The sequence below is a fragment of the Panthera onca genome, chromosome C2 (assembly GCF_046562875.1).
Source record: "Panthera onca isolate mPanOnc1 chromosome C2, mPanOnc1 haplotype 2, whole genome shotgun sequence".
NCBI lineage: Eukaryota > Metazoa > Chordata > Mammalia > Carnivora > Felidae > Panthera > Panthera onca.
In genome coordinates this window covers 68,210,558-68,230,335 of record NC_138347.1, presented here as the reverse complement: position 1 = coordinate 68,230,335, position 19,778 = coordinate 68,210,558, and the positions used below count along the sequence as shown (strand labels likewise).

General features: G+C 36.9%; 1 protein-coding gene, 1 non-coding gene and 1 pseudogene across 5 annotated transcripts in view; 2 read left to right on the top strand and 1 right to left on the bottom strand.

Moving 5' to 3' along the window:
• Nucleotides 1-19,778, top strand: part of HSPBAP1 (HSPB1 associated protein 1) — a 62,384-nt gene that overhangs the window by 11,038 nt on the left and 31,568 nt on the right. For all 4 annotated transcript variants that reach the window (XM_060639786.3, XM_060639783.3, XM_060639782.3 and 1 more), the window contains exons 2-3: nucleotides 6,795-6,980; nucleotides 14,304-14,485. In XM_060639786.3, the coding sequence (XP_060495769.2) occupies nucleotides 6,795-6,980; nucleotides 14,304-14,485 (368 nt within the window). The remainder of the gene's footprint in view (nucleotides 1-6,794; nucleotides 6,981-14,303; nucleotides 14,486-19,778) is intronic.
• TRNAR-UCU (transfer RNA arginine (anticodon UCU)) lies at nucleotides 3,643-3,715 on the bottom strand. Its single transcript has one exon. It is a non-coding gene; the product is annotated as a tRNA-Arg (tRNA).
• LOC132684458 (U6 spliceosomal RNA) lies at nucleotides 13,659-13,748 on the top strand (annotated as a pseudogene).

Genomic DNA, 19,778 nt, shown 5'->3' with positions numbered 1-19,778 from the left:
CATAAAGAAAAGCAGAAGCTTCTATAGTCTTAAAAAGTAAAAGAGTTTCCATGCTAGGGCATATATGTAATTCATATGTAGCTAAAATACTTTATATTCAATAAGGACAAATATCAGATAAATTATACTGTTGAATTTTTAAAGTATACTGTTGGTTAAAAACAAATAACATGAAATTTATCATCTTAACCATTTTTAAGAAAGAGTACAACTCAGTAGAGTTAAGTATATTCACACTGTTGTGAAACAGATCTCTAGAACTTTCTTCATCTTGCAAATCTGAAACTCTGTACCCAGAGTTTCCTCTTTTCTCCCTCCCCTCAGTCCCTGGTAACTGCCATTCTACTTTGTACCTATGAATTTGACCATTTTAGGTACCTCATGTAGGTAGAATAATGCAATAGATGTCTTTTTGTGACTGGCTTTTACTTAGTATGGTGTCTTCAGGCTTATGCATGTTGTAGCACGTGACAGGATTTCCTTCCTTTTTAAGGCTGAATGATATTCCACTGTGTGATGGATGTTTGGTTTGCTTCCACCTTTGGGCTGTTATGAATAGTGTTGCTATGAATATGGATGTGCAAATATCTTTTTAAGACCCTGCTGTTGAATATTTTTATGAATAGTTAGATAAATAGCCATTTTATTTGGAAATATGGAAAATTTACTGAGCAGAATCAGAAGAGCTAGATGGAAATATTTTGGTAGAAATTTTGAAGATAATTTTGGAGGATTTTAAAGAACTTTAGTCTTTGAGACGCTATTCTTTCTAGTATCAACTTCACTTAAAATATAGATTTGCTTTTCCTTTAAGTTTTGGACCAGTATAACTTTTGAACTTGTAAGTCTTATTTATGAGCCATTTTCTGGCCCTAACTGGATTTTCTGGCTTTGCTGGGCAAGAGTCACAAGTGGAAGAGGATGGGAAGAAAAGGATGGGAGGTATCCAGCATGTAACCGTCTCTTGTTCCCAGGCTGAAATCGCTTGGGTGTTTGCTACTATACCGAACAGTGGTATTGGAAAGATTATGCCATAACAGCCTCAATACTTCTATTTATGGTTTCTTCAGTGGCACCACCTGCTAGACCTTGAAATTCAAACGGTTTATGACTAGTTGCCATTTTAATTAAGCATTTTATTAACTTGCAATAGAATTTTCTTCATTTGTATTGCCTTTTTTTTCCCCCTTAAGTAGGCTCCATGCCCAGCATGGAGACCAATATGGGGCTTGAATTTACAACCCTGAGATCAAGACCTGAGCTGCAATCAAGAGTCAGATGCTTAACTGACTGAGCCACCCAGGTGTCCTGTATTGACATTTTTTTTTTTTAAGTTTATTTGAGAGCGTGAGAGGGCAAGTGTCCAAGTGGGGAGGGGCAGAGAGAGAGAGAGAGAGAGAGAGAGAGAGAGAATCCCAAGCAGGCTCCATGCTGTCAGCACAGAGCCCTACTTGGGGATTGAACCCATGAACTAAACTGAGATCATGACCTGAGCTGAAATCAAGAGTCGGATGCTTAACCAACTGAGCCACCCAGACGCCACCCCTGTGTTGACATTAAAAAACATTTATTTTTAATGCTTATTCATTTTTGAGAGAGAGAGAACAAGCAGGGGAGGGGCAGAGAGAGAGGGAGACGTAGAATCTGAAGCAGGCTCCAGGCTCTGAGCTCTCAGAGCCTGACTTGGATGGAGCTCAACCTCACGAACTGTGAGATCATGACCTGAGCCAAAGTCGGACATTTAACCAACTGAGCCACCCAGGTGCCCCTGTATTGACATTTTAAAATAGTGGCTATAAAATAAAAAATTACCTTTGTTGTAAGTTTTACCACTTGGTCTTTAGTACAAATATAGTAATTTTGTTAAGAGGTACTTGCATAATTCCGTAAATGTTTTCATGAATAACGTTCATTATTTTTTACCCTAATATCTACCATTCAGAAGCTTTAAAATACCTTGTATGTACATACAGTAGTTGTCAGATTGAAGAAACTATCATAGGCTTACATGTATATGTTTAGAATAATTCAGCTCACCATGCCAGGACCCAGTTTCTGATTTACTCTTCTGTCAACTTCTGAAAGTTTTTAAAGATTTTAATAAAATGTAATAAAATTTAATTGAAAATTTATGGTTATTAACATTTCTATTAAAATTATACCTGACATGAGAGATGAGTTAATTTCAGTTTCAGGATCTGTATCTTTGTTGCATTCTATCAGTAGTAGGAGCGAATTCTGGACACTTGGTAAATTTTCCTTATTCTCATCTTGAATTCTAAATCTCAGATATAAAGCCAAGCCATGTATTAATCAACTGAAGGCAGATTGCTAACAAATTCAGAGAAATTATCTTGTAGTTTGCATTAATTAAAGAAAAATTGCTGAGAAAAAGGCAATTTGCTTTTTGATCATGTTTCACTATCTCCAAAGAGTTAGTTGAAACCAAAGCTGTAATCAATTGTCTGAACAACATACTATGTTTAGAAGGAGAAAAGACTCTTGTGCAACACTAGTTTCTAAGTCATATCATTAGAAATTGCTTCATGCTGCAAGTTTAGACCTAGATACATTTATCCTTTAAAGGCTGTCAAAGTTGCTTCAGAATTTTTATAGCTCTTTGCATATATTCCTGCCTTGGAGTAACTGAGCGCATCCCCTAGGCTATTTAATTAATACAATGTAGATTGCATTCTTCTTTAAAGGAAATTGTAACACTTAAATTTGTTAATTTAATGGCCCAGTTCATTGTTGATTAAACTATCAGAAGCCAAATTACTTTTATCTCACAAGCAGCTGATTGTTTTATTTCATTGGTAGGCTTGAGATTCTGTAAATATGCTAATTTCTTGTTAAAGTGAGCATCCTACTGCTCTGTTCTGCACATGCTTTATAGCACTTTTTATTCATTTAGCAAATGTTTGAGCATTTAATATATTTCAGCCACTGGGCTAGATGCTTTCTCAGCAAATTTTACTTTTTAGGGGTCTCCTATTAAATAACTTCTGGGATGTGTGGGATTTTTAGATCAGATCATTAAATATTTTTTATTTAATGAAAAAATATTTCTTTGAAACTGTTCTGTCAGAACACTACTCATGTGTTACTAATGACCATGTATTTATTTGTGGAAGGGTGGCAAGATATATCTTACCCAAATAGGAGAACTCTTTTGGGAATGTTCAAAGCCAGATCCATTGGCTCTGATTAAAATAAGCAGAATAAATAAATCCCTACCCCAAAAGGTCTGGTGCTTCTCTTTTTCTCTGCCCTTTAAAGTTCTAAAAGCAAAGTGTTCAAAGCTAGAATATTTCACAACTGTAGAAATGAAAGAATGCTATTATAGGGTCAGACCAGCCATGATTCATTCAGTGGAAGTCACAGTATTTTATAGAGAGAATAGGGTCGTCCTTGAAAACAATAGCCTCAGAAGGCAAGGTGTTAAACCAGTTATGAACTATTAGCAGTCTTGACTATAAGAGTTCATTTTTATATGTGAAAGGATTCAGGAGGTAGAATTTTGCTGGTATTAGTTCAGTGGCACAGAGATGGACATTTTTTGTATTCTTTCAGCTGAGGTTTGCAATTTAATGGGCCTTTAAAAAAATTTTTTTAATTAAAAAAAATGTCAAGTAATCTTTATGCCCAACATGGGGTTTGAACTCATGTGCCTGAGATCAGAAGTCACATGCTCTACCAACTGAGCCAGCCAGGCACTCCCTGGGCCTCTCTTTTATCTCTCAAAGGAGCTAAACATGTCTGTTTTTCAGGCAAAATATAGAAGAGAAGGCTAAGGACAAAAACACTGACTCAACAACGTCCAGATACATCTCTGGCCACTCCTGTCTGCAAAGGAGTCTAGGAATTGTAATTTTTCAGCCACACCCATTGCTCAAAGTTCTGTTAGTAAGGAAGAAGAGAGTGGGTATTGGATAAGGTAGGCAACTAGCAGTCTCTACTACAGCTATTACTCCACTACCCCCTGCCCACCTGCACACAAACCAAAACATTCCTCTCTCCCCAACAGCATGTATGGATTTATTATCCACTAATCGACCTAAAGGTTTCCTTAACTTTTTTCTCTTTTCAGATTATATATACTCTCTCTCCTGAGTTTGTAGTGCCAGTGTGGGTCCCACGGTTTTAATTCTCTAGAAGCAGTCTTGTGCAGTGGAAAGAGCATGGGACTTGGAATCAAGCAATGTGACCGGTGGTTCCAGTTCATCACTGGTGTGCTGACCTTTGACATCTGAGCTTTCTAGTCTTCCTTTGGATAATGGAAATAAAATGCCTTCTCTGCCAGTGTTTTATAGGCTTCTAAGAGGATCAGATGAGCAGTTTTAATGTATATAAAAGTACATGGCAAATAGTAAAGCATCATATGAGTAAATATATAGTATTGTTATGATGATGATGATGTTCAAAACCAAACTCTTCATCTTCCCACTAGAATGAGCTGTTGCTCCTAACTTGTTTTTTATGTCAAGTCAGAATCTGGAAACCTTTGTCTCCCTTATAGCTGCATCTGCCTCCCATCCCACATCTCTTTAGTTGTAATAGTCTTTGATATTATTCTGTTAGAATTTCTTTATCTCTACCATCTCTGCCTCCCTTACTGCCACCCTGTGTTGTTCAGAGCCTTACTATACACGTCTTACTTGGCTAGTACATCAGCTAAGTCCAGTCCGGTCTTTACGTCTCCACACATTTCTACATAGCCCTTACTTTTATTGTTTAATGGATATAATGTACCATGGGAGAAATTTACATAATATTTAGTAATATTCAGTAAATACTTTTCTCCTTTTAGACATTCGGCTGTTTATATTTTCAGTTTTTATATTATGGTAATAGATATGTGTATGTGTGTACATATATAATATATATGAATATGCACATAGCTGATGATTATTTTGTTAAAAGCAAATTCCTATATCATGAGTTACTAGGTTAATGGGTGGTTATTTGAGACTTCTGTTTCATTTTTCCACTTGTATGCCGAAGGATAGCACTAATTTCTCTGCCACAGACAATGGAGTATTATCATGAATGCATTGGAGCTTCTCATAGTCTAGCAAAACTTAAAAAATGTATAATAAAAAATACAACCTGTCCATTTTCATGTACATGGAATCCAGGCACTCCCAAGTCCAGGAAGATTTGGTGTGTCATGATCTCAGTAACCTTGTACTGACATATTTATAGGCTAGTATGGGTCAAGACCGCTACTGTGAATTTATCAAACATGTCAAAAGTGCAAAACAAGAATCTCAAGGAAATACAGAAAATTTTATTCCTGGTTACATTCTGTTTTCCTTATAGGCTCTTCAGCACTTAAAGATAAGCTTGAGCTTCATTACTTTGAGACCTAAGGATTCCCTGTCTCCTCCTCCCTCCATGCAGCCCCCACACAACCCCCAGCTCTTCTACCTGCCTTTCCCTCTGAGCGTCCACACTCATCTCCTCACTCGGGAGCCCTCAGTGTGTAGACAGTGACAGACTGTCCTCAGATGTCTTCCTTACTTTCATCAAGTGTTTAGGGAAAGATTCTGAGTGTCCTTGTCTGAGAAGAGAGACCAAATTGACTTAAATTTCCATTTTCTTTAACAACAAACCTTACATTCAGACAAGTATGAATTAATCAAGTTCCTTGATAACTCCTTCCCCATCCCTCTTCCTTTTATGAGAAAGTTTAGAAGAAAGTTGGATGCTGTGAGAATTTGGATTATTTATGAGCTTTCCTTAATTTTTTGAATTAAGTACAGAATAGGTAATGAATTACAGGGTTTAGCTGATTGTTCTAGAGAATCAAATATATGCTTATGATTTTATATATATATATATATATATATATATATATATATATATATATATGTATATAATCAGAGTATGAAGCACTTTTTAACTTTCCCATACAACTTTCATCTTAAGATGTCTTTAAGGAGAAACTTTCTTGTTCTTTTATTTAACAAATGCTTATCATTACCATCCTCTCCAGGATTAATAGTCTATGATTCTGTGAAATTTATTGAAGTACTCAGTAAGTTACAGTATTCGTTTGTACATATCCCTTATACTGTTTATAGATGCAGTTGAAGTCAAGGACTAACACTGATACCCATCCTAGTACATCTTTTACGTTTAAAAAAAAAATGTTTAAGCTGATTTATTTATTTTGAGAGAGAGAGCACAAGCAGGTGAGGGGCAGAGAGGAGAGACAGAATCCCAAGCAGGCTCCATGCCATCAGTGCAGAGCCTGAACTCATGAACCTTGAGATCATGACCTGAGCCGAGATCAAGAATCAGATGCTTAACCGACTGAGCCACCCAGGTGCCCCTGTCTTTTTAAATCTTGAAATAAAAATAATCCCCCTCACCCCGTTGACTGATTCAGTAGTCTTTTTGGATAAACACATGGTAAGGCAAGTAGAATTCTTGCTGGCTCCAGCACCCCTAGTTGATCCAGCATAGTTCCCATCAGTGTTTCATACTGTTTTCAAAAAATGATGCGTTTTAAAGTTTAAATGTAATTGAAAAGCCTTTTTTAAAAACATTTTTGACATTGAAAATTGTACATATTTTCCAATGTTCAAAATTTAACATGAGAAAAATAATTTAAGAATTATGGTTTTTGAGGTCAAATATTTATGTAAATTGTAATAAATGAAGTGTAAAATGTATAATTACATAGAAAAATTTACCATAATAGAAATGATATTAGCTATTATTTCTTTGTATTATATGAAATAACTTTATAGTTATCTCCCTGTTGCTCTATTTATTTCTCTCCCTAGGTGAACATATCAAACCTTTTACACCAGAGAAAGCAAAAGAAATTATAATGTCTTTACAACAACCTGCAATCTTCTGTAACATGGCTGTTGATTGGCCAGCACAACACTGGACTGCTGAACACCTTTCTGAGGTCCTTCATGGCAAGCAGATACGATTCAGGATGGGAATGAAAAGAACAGATACAGGTAGGACTATGAGTAATCGTAATAATAATGCCTCTTCAATAGCATTCCCGTATTCTTAGCAGTGGTTTCCTTATCTCTAGAGAATCCTTTATTTCGAATCCTGTTTTTGACTATTGCAGATAGGAAGGTTTTATTGGAAGTTTTAGATGGACAGTTTGTGTTAAGGTTTTTTTTTAGACTAAACAACCTATAGTTGATAACCTTATATAAAATGTATTTGTTCATGTATCATGGCTCATTGAATGTGGTAGATGCTTAAGATTTGTTAATGTGCTATTCTTTATGTTCCCCTGTGACTGAAAAAGATTAATACTAATCTAATAGTCTCTTTTACTTTTGACTCACGTAGAATGTGCCCTTTCATTTGTGGCTTCAGGCTCTATATTTATAGTGCTTACTCTTGGTTGTAATTGTATCTCTCTGCTTTATCAGCTGTCTGACCTCTATGGCACTGCATAAATGTGAGAAGTATGTAAAGGTGGGGTTTTTTTCATCCTCTTAAACAGATTTTGCCAGCTCCTCCTTCTTCCCTCAAGACTTGTAACATTTCGATATTTTGCCTTATAGTCAGATAAAGCAGTTACTGTGAACTCTAAAAATTAATTTAAAGGAAAGAAACAGCGCTGTTTTTAATCTAAAGGAACCCATGACCATTGTCTGGCTTCAGAATGTGTTTAACTTCTATTTAAATATGGGCAAGTTTGCTAGTCTAGAATTTCACAGTGTTTGAAGCATTGCTGTGAAGTGGCTCTATGAATATCTACTAATAACTCAGAGGGAACTAGAAAATTACCCAATTTCCCTTCTAGCTTCTCCAAGGTTCCTTCTCTCATGCTGACCTTCTAGCATATCTCCCAAGAGCTATGTGGTTTTTGGTGTCTAGAACACTCTCATACTCATGGCAGGTAGAGCAGGCTTAATACCTCAAACTCTTTGGCATCTCATTCTAATCATAGATCAAAATGTTTACTGTATTTTAAAATTAAATGCTAGACCAGCACAAGGCACATAAAAATTCATCTTGTACTTTTTCTTTCTTGATTTTAGGCAAATAAATCTCTCCAGTGAAGTGTCTTTTAGACAATAATTAGGAGATAAATAAGAATTGTAATTTTTTCACACTGTGGTTAGGCTCTAACTATAATACTACCGTTAATTGCTAACAGTTATTGAGAGCTACTGTGTCAGGCAGTGTTCTGAGTGCTTTATACATATTAATTCTCTTAACCTTCTTCAAACCCTCTTAGAATGGTACTATTATAAACCTATTTTATAGATGAGGCACAGTGATTTGACATTTTCAAGCTACACTTAAGCATAAAAGAAAAAGAAAGTAGAAAGTCTCTGCAGTTGTGAGCAACTGCTCTGAGTTTTTACTGATGATAATTTTTTAAAGTTTATATGCAATTCACATAATATAAAATTTATCATTTAAAAATATACAATTCAGTGGTTTTAGCATATGCATCGTGTAGTACAACCATCACCACTGTCTAATTCCAGAACATTTCATCACCCCATCACCCCATAAGGAAGCCCAGTACCTGTTAAACAGTCACTCTCCACTCCCCATCTTACCCTCAGGTTTTGGCAACCACTAGTCTGCTTTCTGTTTGTTGTTGTTGTTTTAATTTTTTAATGTTTATTTTTGAGAGAGAGAGAGAGGCAGAGTGTGAGTGGGGTAGGGGCAGAGAGAGAGGGAGACACAGAATCCGAAGCAGGCTCCAGGCTCTGAGCTGTCAGCACAAAACCCCATGTGGCGCTCAAACTCGTGAGCCATGAGATCATGACCTGAGCCTTAACTTACTGAGCCACCCAGGCACTCCTGCTTTCTGTTTTTATAGATTTGCCTATTTGGGACATTTCATATAAATGGACTCATTCAGTATGTGGCCTTTTGTGTCTAGCTTCTTTCACGTAGCATGTTTTCCAGATTCATCCATGTCGTAGCATATATCTGTACTTCATTTATTTTTATTGCTGAAATTTATTTATCCTGATCATATGTATATACCACATTATGTTTATCCACTCATCAGTTAGTGGACATTTGTGTTGTTTCCACTTTTTGGCTATTATGGATAATGCTACTTTGAACATTTACGTACACATTTTTATGTGGGTATGTGTTTTCATTTCTCTTGGGATTATACCTAGAAGTAGAATTGCTGAGTCATGTGGTAATCTGTGTTTAACCTTTTGAGGAACTGAACCATGTCTTGAGCAGTTTCTCTTGATGTTAAATGTGACTTTTAAGTTTTATTTATTTATTTTGAGAGAGAGAGAGAGAGAGAGAGAGCGCACGCGAGTGAACAGTGGGGAGCAGAGAGAGAGAGAGAGAGAGAGAGAGAATCCCAAGCAGACTCTGAGCCCGACTTGGGGCTCAAACCCACAAACCGTGAGATCATGACCTGAGTCGAAACCAAGAGTGGGATGCTTAACCAGCTGAGCTACCCAGGTGCCCCTAAATGTGACTTTTAAATGGCTACCAAGGGGTGCCTGGGTGGCTCAGCTGGTTAAGTGTCCAACTTCAGCTCAGGTAATGATCTTACAAGCAATGATAACTTTGTTTCCTTCCTATTGAATATGTATTTTTTTTCCCTTTTAGTTGCAGGTATGGCATTCATTTATTTATTTAGAGAACCATTTTTTTTTTAATTTAAATTTTAGTTAGCATACAGTGCAATATTGGTTTCAGGAATAGAATTCAGTGATTCATCACTTACATACAACACCCAGTGCTCATCACAAGTGCCCTCCTTGGTACCCATGACTCATCTAGCTCCTCTCCCACCCACCTCCCTCCATCAACCCATAGTTTGATCTGTGTTGTTAAGAGTCTTTTGTGGCTTGTTGAATATATTTCGTATTTTTGTTTTAGGTCTTGATTTGAGTTTTTCTAGAATGCTTGAGGTAATAGTAATTATACTTTGAATTATATGTATATCTTAGTTCATTTTAGGAAGCAGATAATGATATCTTGTAGGTCTTTGAAAACATTCTGGATCAAACTCATTTGCCAACATACATGCTCAGTGGCAATACTATACCTCAACTGGCAGTAATTTGGCAAAACATCTGTAGAAAGAACCCTAAACAGGTGGGGGTGCAATGATGATCAAAAGTCCTTCCCAGTACCTGTATTCCATGCAGTGTTTGTTGCTTATAAAACGATGAAGTCTAACAAAATGGAGACATACTTGTTCCTCTGCTCTGCAAAAAATATTTTAGGACTCCCTTTTATGAGAGTTAAAAGCAAACTCAACTTACTACTTCCAAATCCTGAGCTCAGTCAAGCTGCGTCTCACCTAATGCTTTGACAGTTAAGTGGGATGAAAATTGCAGCTGCCTAGGCTACTTCAACATGAAATGAAAGAACAATAATAATAAAGTTGGAAAGGAATAATTGCATTGCAAAAAAAATAAACTAAGAAAAACAGCTGTGCTACCCAGAAAGAAATTGTCATAACAGAATGAAAACAGTACCTTTGGTACTGCTACTTCCTGGAAGGAAAATATCAAAAGAATTCTATTTTGAAATCACTATGTAAGTGAAAAAGTCTGTCATTTCCATTCATCCCATTCATAGTAATTTTCTCCTGACAGTAACAGTTCTCACATGTAATTTTTTCACTTTGGGATTTTTATTTTTTAAAGTACAGTTTGCTGTGACAGAACGAAGTCCCCTGATAAGGCTGCAACGCAGACATGGCTGTGAAAACTGGCCTTAACTCTGAAGTGCTGCTCTGTACCCCCAGGGGCAGATGTCTCAAGTAATGGTTTTAGTATTCAGTTCGATCGGTTGGATTAGTTTTATGAAGTGAAAATTCATAAGACAGTGTAATGTCTTTAGGCTTCCATTGGAGCTTACTGAAATGATTGTAAAATTACTCCTGTTTCCAAGCACCATGCAGCTTTCTTGCCACATGGGTTTTTGTTTGTTAAGAAACTCTGTGTGTTCCTATGTTGTTGGGGTAAATTCTTTTTTTTTTTTTTAAGTTGGACAATTTTTTAAATATTTATTTATTTTTAATTTTTTAATTTTTTAATTTACATCCAAGTTAGTTAACATATAGTGCAACAATGATTTCAGGAGTAGAATCCAGCGATTCATCACCTACATATAACACCCAGTGCTCATCCCAACAAGTGTCCTCCTTAATGCCCCTTTCTCATTTAGCCCATCCCCCAACCCACACACCCTCCAGCGACCCTCAGTCTGTTCTCTGTATTTAAGAGTCTCTTATGTTTTGTCCCCCTCCCTGTTTTTATATTATTTTTGCTTCCCTTCTCTTATGTTCATCCGTTTTATATCTTAAATTCCACATGAGTGAAGTCCTATGATATTTGTCCTTTTCTGACTAATTTTGCTTAGCATAATACCCTCTAGTTCATCCACATAGTTGCAAATGGCAAGATTTCATTCTTTTTGATTGCCAAGTAGTACTCTATTGTGTATATATACCACATCTTATTTATCCATTCATCTGTCAATGGGTATTTGGGCTCTTTGCATACTTTGGCTATTGTCAATAGCACTGTTATAAACCTTGGGGGTGCATGTGCCCCTTTGAAATAGCACACCTGTATCCCTTGGATAAATACCTAGTAGTGCACTTGCTGGGTCATAGAGCGGTTGTATTTTTAACTTTCTGAGGAACCTCCAGACTGTTTTCCAGAGTTGCACCAGTTTGTATTCCCACCAGCAGTGTGAAAGAAATCCTCTTTCTCCACCTCCTCGCCAACATCTGTTGTTGCCTGAGTTGTTAATGTTAGCCATTCTGACAGGTGTAAGGTGGTATCTCATTGTGGTTTTGATTTGTATTTCTCTGATGATGGGTGATGTTGAGCATTTTTTTATGTGTCTGTTAGCCATCTGGATGTCTTCTTTGGAAAAGTGTCTATTCATGTCTTTTGCCCATTCACTGGATTTTTTGTGTTTTGTGTGTTGAGTTTGAAAAGTTTTTTATAGATTTTTGGATACTAACCCTTTACCTGGTATGTCATTTGCAAATATCTTCTCCAATTTTTTTTTTTTTTTTTACTGTTTATTTTTTGAGAGAGTGAGAGAACTGGGGAGGGGCAGAGAGAGAGGGAGACAGAGGATTCGAAGCAGGCTCTGTGCTGTTAGTGCAAAGCCTGATGTGGAGATTGAACCCACGAACTGTGAGATCATGACCTGAGCCAAAGTCAGACGCTTAACCGACTGAGCCACCCAGGTGCCCCTGGGGTAAATTCTTAATGATGATGTTCATAATATTGTGGATATACATATATATATATACACACACACACACACACACATACACACACACAAACATATATATATACACACATATATACGTATACACACACACACACACACACACACACACACACACCCATATACACACACACATATACTGATGGGTTACTGTTCTAAGTCCTTCTTAAAACTTGTCAAATTTTAAAAGTTCTTAAATATGCAGATTTTAATCTTTTAGATAAATGTACTTTTGTAAAGTTTTCCTACTTCTGAAAGTCAGGTGACAAGTTGATGAAGTAGACCTAGGATGCCTCCTTGACACCCCCTCCCCTCTATTCTTTGCCATTCTAAGGTTATAGGAAAAAGAGAGGTGGAGGAGAGAAAGATGGTCAAGATAATCCTAAGTAGTTCAGGGAGAAATGGAGGGAAAAGTTAAAGGTGAGTTAAAGAAGAGTTTGAATGCCCTTCTCCTCTTACTACTAATTTGACTAACTTTTGAAGGGCCCCAAGTAAATATAAGAATCAGAATTAGTGCCTGTTACTGAGAATCTACTTTGTTTCAGACATTGTGCTAACTGATTTACACATAGTAGATCTATATCTCTTGAAAGGATTTCGTGCTGATCATAATCAGGTTTCTTGAATATTAACTTCCCAACACGCATTTGAAATATTCTGCTTGTTGGGGCACATGGGTGGCTCAGTCGGTTAAACATCTGACTCTTGATTTTGGCTAAGGTCATGATCTCACAGTTCGTGGGTTCAAGCCCCGTGTGGGGCTCTGTGCCGACAGCATGGAGCCTGCTTAAGATTCTGTCTCTCCCTCTCTCTGCCCCTCACCTGTTCATGCTCACTTGCGTGCTCGCTCTCAAAATAAATAACAAATAACACTTCAAAAAAATATTCCACTTGTTACAAAAAAAATTCATTTTTCACTATTTAGAAGAATAGTTCTTGTATAAATGAGTCCAACATCCATAAATGGACAGACAATTGTCTTCTCTCTAAGGTTTCCTCACCAACCCTCTTCTCTGGGTCTTTGCTTTTTCCTATGTGTCTGTGACACAAAATTGGCATTTAATTATGTCATGCCCCAAATTTCCTATTATTCTGGTTAAAGCTTTATATTTGTCTGAATATATTATCAACTGAATATATTTGTCTGAATATATTATCAAGAGTATTACCTATCTCTTTTATGCAAGCCTGAGCACAGTGCTAATTACAAATTAGGAACTTAATAAATGATTCTGAAATAAATGAGTTAATGAATAAATGAACAGACATTAAATCTGCCATTGGCCACTTAATAATTCTGAGGAGCTATGTATAAAGTCAGAAGATTTTCAAAAGACTGTTTTTTGTTATTGCCTTTTTTCCTTTTTAATCTGAAGAAGTAGTTCTCAAACTTTTTGGCTTCAGAACCCTTTGCCAACTCCCTTTGTTGAGTTCTCCAGTGCAGAGAAGATTGGCATGACTCCTGCACAAGGATGATGCAACTTCACGAAGCATTCCATATCTTTTGTAATATTTGGAAAAACAATAAATGCCATACCTTTAAAATAAATTATTGAGTTCCCCAACGAGCGTTTGCCAATGTGGATTATATCTAGTGATGCTTACCATATTATAAATTAAAACTGAGATGTTTTAAAAATACAAAAACATAAACACGTATTCCACTAGCTATCTCTGTAGTGACATCGACTAAGCTTCTAGAAAACTCCACCATACACTCGTGAGAGAATGAGAATGAAAAATGTCAGAGTATTATTGTGAAAATAGTTTAGACCTCACAGACCCCTGAAAAGGTCTTGGAAAATTAATAATCTAAAGTATACCACTGGATTACTAAATCAGGCTATACTAAGTGTAGTCTTTAAAAATCTTAACGTTAAGATCTTGTTTTTCACCTTTATGTTAAACCATGATATTGTGAGTACTGTAAATGGTTCTAATTATATCACAAGCACAAAATTAATTTTTAATTGTTTCAAACTGTCTTCATTTTAAAAAAGCAACAATATTTGGAAACAGTGTTCAGTATACATTTAAGGTTGGGCTCTCTTACATTGCAGCTCCTCAGTTTGAAACTACATGTGGTTATGTAGAAGCTACACTTGAAGAGTTTCTGACCTGGAACTGTGACCAGTCTCCTCTTTCCGGACCTTTTAGAGATTATGATCATTCCAAATTCTGGGCTTATGCTGACTATAAATATTTTGTCAGCCTATTTGATGACAAGACAGATATTTTCGAGGTAAGTCAATACATTCCTTTCAATCATTGTAATAATTTACTCTTGTGAAAAGATCACAAATTAGAATCTCTCTGGTACTTTTTTCCTTCACTGTCTTTTTCTCTCAAAAGTAATCACTGTGAGTCTTAAGCATTTTATCCACTCAGGCTAAAAGATTTGCTCAGGAAAAGTATAATGTTTGGCTCCCACGGATGAGCAACCTTGTCACTATTTTCCTACTCGCCGGACTTCTCACACACCCTCTCATTTGCCTTTAAACAGTGCCTGAGTTGGTTTGGAGTATATAGAAGCATAGATTGTGTATAGAACTTCATTTCCTCCTGACCTACATAGACGTTTTTATTCTGTTAGCGAGGCAGATGGAAGTGCAGCACCGATTATTACATGAAGAAGCATTGCTGAAATCCTGGAAGCATTCCAGGCTGCTGCTGCCACCATCCTGGCCTGCTCTCGGGTGGGGGGTGGGGGGGGGGGGCGGCTCGGGGAGGTGGGGGGTGGGGGGGCTTAGTCAGGTTTATGGCCTGAGGCAGAGTGCTCCTGCTATTTGAGTGCAGAAGTCCTGCAGAAGCATGGCAGTGCTTGCGGAAGTAAGAATGTGGAAATTCTTTGTCAGGTGTTGACATAACTGACAGCAGAGTTTGCAGACTACCATATCCTCTTTTAAATGATTTCTACCTCCAACTCCTAGCTTATTTTGTGGGGTAATTTCGCAAATTCTCTGTTCTGGTTTCTGTGTTTTTCTTAGGCATGAGGCAGGATTGGGAGTAGTTCCAGGAAGCTGCTTGGATGACTCTGCCTTGCCCACAATCAGGTCAGGGCTCCAGAGTCCTTTATCCTGCCACTAGTCCTTTATCCAGAGAGGTATTTTGCCATCACTGCAGGCTGTCATAACCCCCCTCCGCCCCCACCCAACTCCCTGGACTCCTCTCTTCCTGACCATCACCATCAGGACTTGCCTCTCAAATAGGCTGATAGTCCTTAGACTCTTCTTCTTTTTTTTTTTTTTTTCTTTTTTTTAGTTTGTATTTAAATTCAAGTGTAGTTAATATACGGTGTAATATTTGTTTCAGGTGTACAATATAGTGATTCAGCACTTCTATACATCATCCAGTGCTCATCATGACAAGTGCACTCCTTATCCCCATCACGTGTTAGTTTTCCATTCAGCTTATATGTTTCTTTTTCACTTTGAGTCAAGGTGTAGATGCTGGGGTTTACATAGTTAAAGCTAAAGTTTTTTTTAAAGTGCTTACTTAAATTTTGCTTTTTATAAAAAAAGGAAAACTATCACTTGTCTCATAATTGTTAGTTGAGGATATATTTTTATTCTCATTACTATGAAAGAAATGCATCAGCTTTGAAAATATTCAGTAGATACTTTCTGAATCCTAAGTCTATCCCAAATCTACTATTTATTCATTTTTAAATGATAATTTTGAGGTAATTTTTTTCCTTATAGAATTATCTGTGATCACTTTATGGATCTTTAACCCTGGAACATTTAGATATTGTAGTTAACTTTTAGAGTCTTTTATTATATTTCTTGTACTCTCACCCACCCTGTAGATTAGACTACTACTTTTTGCTCCATATTTCAGGTAAAACACTGTGTAATGGCAGTATTTATCAAGTACTTCTTGTACCTGGTGCTTTTCTAAGTGCTTTACATTTGTAACCATCACAGTAACCCTATGATATAATAATTATCCCTGTTTTTTTTTTTTTTTAACGTTTATTTATTTTTGAGACAGAGAGAGACAGAGCATGAACAGGGGAGGGTCAGAGAGAGGGAGACACAGAATCTGAAACAGGCTCCAGGCTCTGAGGTGTCAGCACAGAGCCCGACCCGGGGCTCGAACTCACGGACCGCGAGATCGTGACCTGAGCTGAAGTCGGACACTTAACCGACTGAGCCACCCAGGCGCCCCTAATTATCCCTGTTTTAAGAAAAAAAGAGGCACAAAAATTCAACCTTTTCTGAAATTCTACAGCTAAAAAAAGAGTAACCCAAGCAGTTTGTCCTCCAAGCTTTAACTGTTGCAGTGTATGCATACACAGGGTCTGAATACATTTAGTTCTTAAGGACCCTGTAGACAGGGGTAAGGACTTCTGTTCTGCTGAGTCTGGGCTCACTTTGCCTTGCGTGAATCTCTCATCTGACCCCATCAATTGTTCTGCCTCAGCCCAGGCATGACAGCACTGGGCAGACATGTGTCTTGTCCATTAAGTGTGGATATAAAAGGCCTTTTGGTTGTGTGCTGGAATTCTAATTGAGCCCTTATAGTATAAAACCTGATGTTTTTAGTTCAGTGAGTTTTTGTCAGCTCCCATTATGGGGATTAATTCTCTGGATCAAAATAGGCAAATCTGCTATGAACAACCAAGTTCATAATGATTATGTCATTTTTTATCTCAGAAATTTCTGAACACCAGGTCTTCTTACATCCCAGGTACCTAAGTTGTTTTCCTTTTACCACTCTAATTCATTCAGTCACCAAGTCTTACAACTTACTATTTCAAGTTTTCTTCCATCTGTCATAAAATGATGGGTAGTTAAACATTAAAATGGGTAAATTTAGGGGTGCCTGGGTGGCTCAGTCGGTTAAGTGTCCGACTTTGGCTCAGGTCATGATCACACAGCTTGTGAGTTCAAGCCCCGTGTCGGGCTCTGTGCTGACAGCTCAGAGCCTGGAGCCTACTTCACATTCTGTGTCTCCCCCTCTCTCTCTCTCTGCCGCGCCCCCGCCCCCGCTTGTGCTCTGTCTCTCTCTTTCTCTCCTGAAAAGAAATAAACATTAAAAAAAAAATTTTATGGGTAAATTTTAAAAATCTTTATTAATTCACTTAAAATAATTATATGAGAATATAATAACATTTTTATAAAAATAACTATATTCAAGAGATGCCTGGGTGGCTTAGTCAGTTAAGCGTCCAAACTCTTGATCTCTGCTCACATCATGTCCTCATGGTTCATAGGATTGAGCCCTATGTTGGGCTCTGCACTGACAGCATGGAGCCTGCTTGGGATTCTCTCTCTCCCTCTCTTTCTGCCCCTTCCCCCTCCTGCTCTCTCTCTCTCTCTCTCTCTCTCAAAATAAACTTAAAAAAAAAGAAAATAACTATATTCAGTAATTTTTTAAATGTTATAAGAAGAGTGGTATTGGGGTGCCTGGGTAGTTTATAAAGTCGGTGGAGCGTCCAATTCTTGATTTTGGCTCAGGTAATCATCTCATGGTTCTTGGAATTGAGTACCCCTGTGCTGAGCTCGGTGCTGACAGTATGAAGCCTGCTTGGGATTCTCTTTCTCCATCTCTCTCTTTGCCAGTCCCCTGCATGTGTGCACACACACTCTCTCTCTCTCAAAATAAATAAACTTAAAAAAAAAAAAAAGCTCTCAAGCTCATTTGTTTCATGATAACAGTTTCTAAAAATGATTTTCATTCTGTTCAGATATTTTCTAATTTCCCTTTTGATGTATTGTTTGACTTATGGATTATTTAAAAGTGTAATGTTTAGTTTCCAAATATTTGAGGATTATCTTTCTGTTGTTGATTTCTAATTTAAATCCATTTTGGTCAGAGAACATATTTGGTGTGAGTTTAGTCCTTTGAAATTTATTTTTTACTGCCCATAATATAGTCATTCTTGACTAATGTTCCAGGTGCACTTGAAAATAATGTGTATTCTGCTATTAATGTGTTTTATAAATATCAATTGTATCACATTGTTTAAGTCTCCTGCGTGCTTACTGATTTTCTGTACACTTGTTCTGCCCATTATATAGAGAGAGGTATGGAAATTCTCAACTATAGTTGTGTATATGTTTGTTTTTCAGTTTAGGTTGGTCAGTTTTTGCATCATGTATTCTGAAACTGTTATTAGGTTCATATGCATTTAGAATTACTATGTCCTCTTTAATGGATTGATCTTTTATTATCATGAAATGATCCTCTTTCTCCTGGGTTTTTCCTTGATCCGAAGTCTACTTTGCTTGGTTTGCTTTTGGATAGTGTTAGCATGAAAAAGGAATACTTACTATATGATTCCATTTTTATAAAATTGTAGAACTTGCAAATAAATTTATAGTGATCGAAAAAAATCAAGAACAAGGGAGTAGAGATAGATGGGTTACTAAAGGTCACAGGGAAACTTGTCAAAATATTTGTCATCTTGATTGTAGCAGTGGTTTCTCAATATGTACATATATGTAAAAACTCCTCAAATTGTACATTTGAAATATGTGCTGTTTATTATGCAGCAATTATACCTCAATAAAGTTGTTTTAAAAACAAAAGAATATAGTGCTGGTAGTACATTTTGGTTCCACTGTCTTGACACCAGCAGTTTTATTCACCATTTTTTTGTGTGTGTGCTGTCAATGCAAATGTCAACACAGTGAAATAAGCAAATAACATCTTAAAAGTATTATGAGCATAATTTCAAACTCACAAATCCTTTGAAATAGTCTCAGTGACTTCCAAGGGGTGTGTGGACCATCTTAAGAACTTCTGATTTACAATATTACTTCTGGTATTACTCTTCATTCCTCCATTTCTGACTTTTCGTCTCATCGATTCTAAAACAGTTTCTCCTGAAAATACATTCCAAGTCATGCTCCAGATTAAATATAGAAATATATTAATCATGTTCACAAACATTTTATGACTTAAAATTGTATAAGGATAGCATTTAAGACCCTCTAGTGTGACTGATATGACCTGTCTCCTATGCATATGTCCCTGTTGTCTCCTCATTGACTGCTGGACCACTGTGTTCTGTGTCATTTTCTGACCTCTGCTTATTCTCTTCTCAGTTTCTGCCTATTAAACTTCTACTTTTTAGGGCCTGGCTCAGATTCAGTCTTGGCTATGAAGCCTCTCAACCACTGTACCCACAGCCATCCATCCCTTGCCTTCATTCCTATATATTTATTTGGATTGTTATTTATATGACATAGAATGTTTGTGTCTTGTTCCTCTAACAATATCAGCTCCTTGGGAGCAGGGACTATGTATGTTCTATAACTTTTTATTCCCCCAAACTGGTAATATAGTGCTGCATATGTAATAGGTATTTGAATGATTACAGAAGACCATTTTTTTCCTACTCTAACCATTTCTTGTTTTGATTGTTCTTTGGTTTTAGCATCTTTCAGGGGATGTTTTAATTTATACCCCTAGTTTCACCTTTGTCAAATTTTCTGTGGCTTCTAATCAGTTGTAGCATTTGCCAATCTTGATGAGAAATTCTTAGCTCTCTTCAGCCTTCTAGTTTTATAAGTTTTTACTCATAG